Genomic DNA, 5,295 nt, shown 5'->3' with positions numbered 1-5,295 from the left:
AAAATGTGAAATACACGGTTACTTAGTGGTAAGTTGCAATGCATGTAAAAACTGAAAGTTCGATGATCCATTTGTAATTACATAAGAATCTAGGGGCGTGCATGTAAAACTTCCAAAAAGGTAAATGATGAACAGTCAGCTAGCTAAGCTCCCAGTCCTAGATACAAAATATAATATGAAGAAACAAATTCAAATTAGAATAAAAATGACATCTTTCCCATACTGCAACATGCAAAAATCCTAAAAACAAGGGGTAATATGATAATTCCATCCAATTTCAAACACAAACATTTTTTCAATCCATATTTTCAGACAATTACAGCTCTCACAATTGATCTATGCATGCAAAAATCTATACACAAATTACAGCAAGAAACTGTCACATCAACAATAAAACATAAGCTTCTTCACACTATCTCTAATCTTCGGCAATGGCTCCGCCTTCCCCGGCTTCGTTCTGCAGACTGCACTACTTCTCCTCCCAGCGTTAAACTCTGCTCCTCTCTCAATATACAATCTCCCTCTATACGCAGCCAAATGCGCATAATAAGCCGGCGGCACAAGCGAAACAGGCTTCGTACATCTCACAAATGTGTAGCACAGGTCATGTATCAGCTTCTGAAACTCATCGGATTTGAATTTGTTCTCATCCCACAGCACATGATAATGCGTCGGTCTGCTCGTCCCCTTCATCCCCCAATGGCTGCACAAAAAGAAATCAAATTCCCTCGGATGAGTTATCACTGTATCCACCACCGTCCCCGGCGGTATGTTCTCGCCGCAAAATTGAAGCTTTTGATTCACAAACAATCTCGTGTGGTGCCGCTTCTGCACCACCGCGAAGGTTATGGACGGCTGGTAATCCCCAAACTTGGAACAAGCCGTGCGAATCGCGCGGAGTTCATGTTTCAGCACCTTCTGAAACTGCGTCTCGCTTACGCCGTCCCTGAAGAAGATGATGCGCGCCGGAAGCCGGCGAACAGAGGCGACGAAATCTTCGAGAAGTTCCCGCACCATTTGGTCCAGTTCTTCGATGATTTCTTGCCGGTGAGTTTGAGATCTCATGCGGGGAATGTATTTGTTGGCCGCCGGCCAGTTCATGCTGGCAACGACGGCGGCCACGGATGGGCTGGAGTCGTCGAGCGGATGCGGGTGGGTTACGTCGGCACCCATGAACATGGCAGGTTCGTCGCCGGCAAAAATGCAGGGGAATTGGCAGGGGATGGTGTTGAAGAGAGCCACATTGCTGCCTCCGAGTTTGGCGTTTATCTTTAATGCGAGATTGGAGAGGAATTGGGGGCTCAGTTTGGTGAGATTTGAATATAGGCAGCATTGGCTGACAACGCCAATGCCGGTTTCTGCAATTCGTTTCAAATCCGCATATCCCCTGTGCTTCTTCTCCATCACAAAGATCAAAAGTTGAAGATTTGATGAAGAAGATTCATGAATTTTTCTGAGTTTGGAATCTAAAGCTGAGACATTGTTGAGAATCTTCATCGGCTCGAATAGAGGGGGGATGAAGGTGGATTTGTTCAGCAAAATTCCAGCTTGTTCGCAGCGGAGCGAGAGCTGGTTGATGAAGTTGGGGATCGAGGAGTGGTGTTCGGCGGCGCCACCGAAGCTGATCAAAGCCCATTGTTTGATTTGGGTGCCCTCGGCGACGTGGGAGTTGAGAAGATTCCACTGCCGATCTTGCCGCGAAGGAGTGAGATCTCTGATGTGGCCGCCGTCGCCAAGTTTTAGCTTGGGAGGTTGGAGAATTCTTCCATGGAGCTGGGTCATCTCCCTTGATATGTCGAGCTTGAACTCCTTGGCATAGCGACCACTGCAAATATTTGCAAAGTTAGAACTGCTAAACAAATTCATATAGGGTTTTTATGTAATTTGTTTAAAGATGAGAACATTTAGATAAAAATTAGATAAGTTTACAATTCTTATGTATTTTTTACATATCTAATCCCTAAAATTTGATCTTTTCTACATTTATAACATTAACATATACATAAAAAGATGCTAAAGTGATATTTTTGATGTGATGTGAAAAAATTTGAATGTTATAAATGTAATATGTAAATACATAAGAATTTTGGTGATATAAAAGTCACCAAAATTTAGATACGTACCATAACAATTTTTATGGATTTACAAATCAAATACCTAAAAGTTTGATATTTACATCTACACCACATTGATACTATAAACCTATGCATAAAAAAATGCAAATGACCTATTTTTACATACATAAAACCTTAGTTAAGCATCAAGGAAAAGATGTAATATAATTCATTTTTTAAAAGTTTAAGAAAAAAAGCAAATTTTTTTATGTGATACAAAAGATTTGAATGGTATAAATGTAAGAAAAAAAAAAGCAAAATTTATAGAAATTGAGAAGGTATTTATGCAAATGCCCTTAAAAGATTGCAATGTGAATCACCTAGTTGGACCATCTTCTCCTTTCATGATCTTATTGATAATCTCTCTTCGTTCCGCCGGTCTTTGGCAGCCCATCTTAAAGATCTTCGCAGTCTGATCATCCGAAAGCTTTCCCAGAAACTTCTGCCCATCACAGACCACACAGAGCTCCATGGGAAGATAACACGGCTTGCTCCTACTTATCTGCAGACATGGAAGCTTTCTGAACTGTATCTCATAGCTGTACTGATCCTTATAGTACTCAACCAACGAAAGCTCCGTTCCATCCCTGTCTCTGAACTTCAGATTCTCTGCAACTTCGTTTGTCAAACCATAGACTCGATATCTTTGATCTGTTTCTCTGTGACAGACAAAGATTCTTATGTTTTTCAAAGCTTTTTCCACTTCCTTCTTCTCCTCCTCGCTAAAACTCCTTGTTTTAGCTTCAGAAAGATCTTTCAGCGACTTGCAGTGTTTCTGCAAGTAAGGAATGACGCCAATGCTCTCATGAAAAGCAGTCACTGAGAAATCTAAGTTGAGAGATAAGCCTTGCTGAGTCGCTCTGAGGCTCTGGAAGAAACCTCTGAGTCCCACAGCTCCTCCGCCAATGTCTTTAGCTCCTCCCATGGAGCTGGAGAACAGAGAACGACCGATTGAGATGCAGTTCTCAGCAGGGCTTTCGCGAAGAACGACATCTAAGGCATGAAGATAGTCCTGAGGAAGGGGGATTCCATCTTTTTCATCTTCTTTCAGATATCTGTTTAAGTCCTCTCCACTTAGTCTGGATGCCAATCTGATGCTAACTCTAAAAAGCTTTGATTTTGGACTCACAGACGCATCAACACCACTTCCCTTATTCAGAGATTGAGATTTGGAAGTTGGAAGAGTGACAAAAAACTCAATTTTGTCGTCATGGAACTCAACGGAGCTATAAAGATTCTTCCTTCCATCAAAGACTGGCATGGCGCCTGCGAGGACGTCGGAGTTCTCCATCACAAGCTTCCTCTTGATCTTTCGAGCTATCTCCTTGGACGGCCGCGGTGAAATATCAACATCGTAGTGGAAAATTTGCTGTCTTGGATCGAAGCGGACTAGGAAATGGTTAGCAAGAAGGGAAATTGGGGAGCCTTCATTGCCACCATGATCTGGTCTTCGAGCCACCGCCATTGGAGAGAAGAGTTTTGCGTCTCCATCAAAAGAAGTTGATGAATTCATTGTTTTACCATTCTTTGCTGGTAATATACTGGTTTTCGGCTTTATAAGCTCTGTATCTGAGAAAGTTCAGCTCAAATAAGAAGCTAGCACAGCCATTGTTAATAAATCAGAGAAACAATGTGCAATTTCAGCAGTTTTTGTCTGAAATAAGTAAAAAGATTACACCTTGCTTAAAAAATGATGTAAATAAATATAAACAGTAGCAGACACATGGCCAAAAAAGATCCAGGAATCAAATCTTTTTATGTTCGTCGTAGGGAGGAAAAAAAAAGAATAAAATAAAAAAATGAACTTGGAACAGGGCCTACAGGGTAGATCGACGAGAACCTGAAAAAAAAAACTGGCGAAGAAGAGAAAGCGCCAAACCTTGAGGAATGGGGAGTAATGCAACTTGAGCGTCTGAAGATCCAGAGCGAGGAGGGTTTTGATTCCTGAAATTCTTCTGAAAGTTAACTTTTGATCTGGGAAAACTGAGGTGCGGAAGAGATGGAGTTGGGGGTATAAACAGAAGCAAGGGAGGCGTGATGGGAAGAGGAAGAAGAGCAGGGTGGGCTTGGTATCCTCTCTGCAAGTAGAATCTCTCATGAAGAGGATATGGAACAGTGTTGCAGAGCTCCATTAGAGTGTTCGGCTGAGTTCTTCTTCCTCCTAAATGATTGAACTTTCTGCTACCTCTCTTCACATCCTTAGCTTCCTCCATGACCTTTTTTCTCTGCGTTTGTCTCTCTCCTTAGAGGGAGGGAACAAAGAGGATGTGTGGGCAGATATGAGAGAGGAGTTGAGGACAAAAGGAAGCCGTAGTGATTGTTATTACAGTGCTGACAGCAGGAAGGAAAAGGGCAAGGTTCCTAGAAGCAGATATGTTGTGCTTAAACTTAAAGTTTCCTCCTTTCTGCTTCTGTTGCCGCTGTACTAACTTTCTCCAAGGTTGAATGAGATTTATGGAAGGAGTAAACTTCAAAGGAGATGCCAATGAGATTGTGGTTTAATGGTTAGGTATTTTTTAGGGTACTTCTTTTTTTTTTTTTTTTTTTTTTTTTTTTTTTTTTTTTTTTTTTTTTTTTTTTTTTTTTTTTTTTTTTTTTTGAGATGGACAACAAAGAGGTTAAAATTGATATTTCAGGAGGAGAGGAAAAAGATTAAATTATTCTCTCATATAAGTAAAAATCTGAATTTGCGTATGTCATAACTCACAGACCAATAGTTTTTATTTTCATCAAATTTTCAATAGTTTGATCGATGCACGTGTAAATACATCAGTTCAAAAAAATCACCTATGTGGTTAATTTATGAAAATCAATATTTCCGATGATTTGTATGTAATTATCTCAAAAATGTATTACTAAAGAGACAGAAAAAGCCAATAAAAGAGTTTTGGGTTACACTGACTTCTCATAACAAAGGGGTGCAATACTTATAAATAAGGTTGAGTTATTTGCATACATAGAATACAAAACAATCAATTTTATATATTTATCCCTAAAGTTTATTTTTTTTTTCATGCACTATTCTTACTCACACAAGTGCAAAAATAATTAAAAAAAATGGGTAAAATATGTAAAATTTAATATTTTGTGTGCTATTTATGTAAATCTCCCTATTGTTAAACATTAAACCTCATCAAAGTATGTAGTGGCCTAAAATTAGCATGTTTTTCATGTAATCATT

The 5,295-nt window shown here is 39.8% G+C and overlaps 1 protein-coding gene across 1 annotated transcript; it reads right to left on the bottom strand.

The window, feature by feature from the left end:
* Positions 1 to 223: 223 nt before the first annotated feature.
* Positions 224 to 4,578, bottom strand: LOC110033805 (protein argonaute 7). The gene is made up of 3 exons (XM_020737910.1): positions 3,994 to 4,578; positions 2,435 to 3,683; positions 224 to 1,825 (listed from the first exon to the last, which is right to left on the bottom strand). The coding sequence occupies exons 1-3, from the start codon at positions 4,325 to 4,327 to the stop codon at positions 385 to 387; spliced, it is 3,024 nt and encodes a 1,007-aa protein (XP_020593569.1). The 5' UTR covers positions 4,328 to 4,578; the 3' UTR covers positions 224 to 384.
* Positions 4,579 to 5,295: the final 717 nt, after the last annotated feature.

Source organism: Phalaenopsis equestris, unplaced genomic scaffold (assembly GCF_001263595.1).
Source record: "Phalaenopsis equestris unplaced genomic scaffold, ASM126359v1 Scaffold001303, whole genome shotgun sequence".
In the NCBI taxonomy this organism is placed as follows: Eukaryota; Viridiplantae; Streptophyta; class Magnoliopsida; order Asparagales; family Orchidaceae; genus Phalaenopsis; species Phalaenopsis equestris.
This window is presented reverse-complemented; position numbering and strand designations above follow the sequence as displayed.

Excerpts from the sequence above, each read along its gene's own strand:
- LOC110033805 (XM_020737910.1), bottom strand. The coding sequence starts at position 4,327 with ATGGAGGAAGCTAAGGATGTGAAGAGAGGTAGCAGAAAGTTCAATCAT. Across the intron at positions 3,684-3,993 it reads ATTACTCCCCATTCCTCAAG|ATACAGAGCTTATAAAGCCG; the intron begins GTTTGGCGCTTT and ends GAACTTTCTCAG. Across the intron at positions 1,826-2,434 it reads GGAGAAGATGGTCCAACTAG|TGGTCGCTATGCCAAGGAGT; the intron begins GTGATTCACATT and ends AAATATTTGCAG.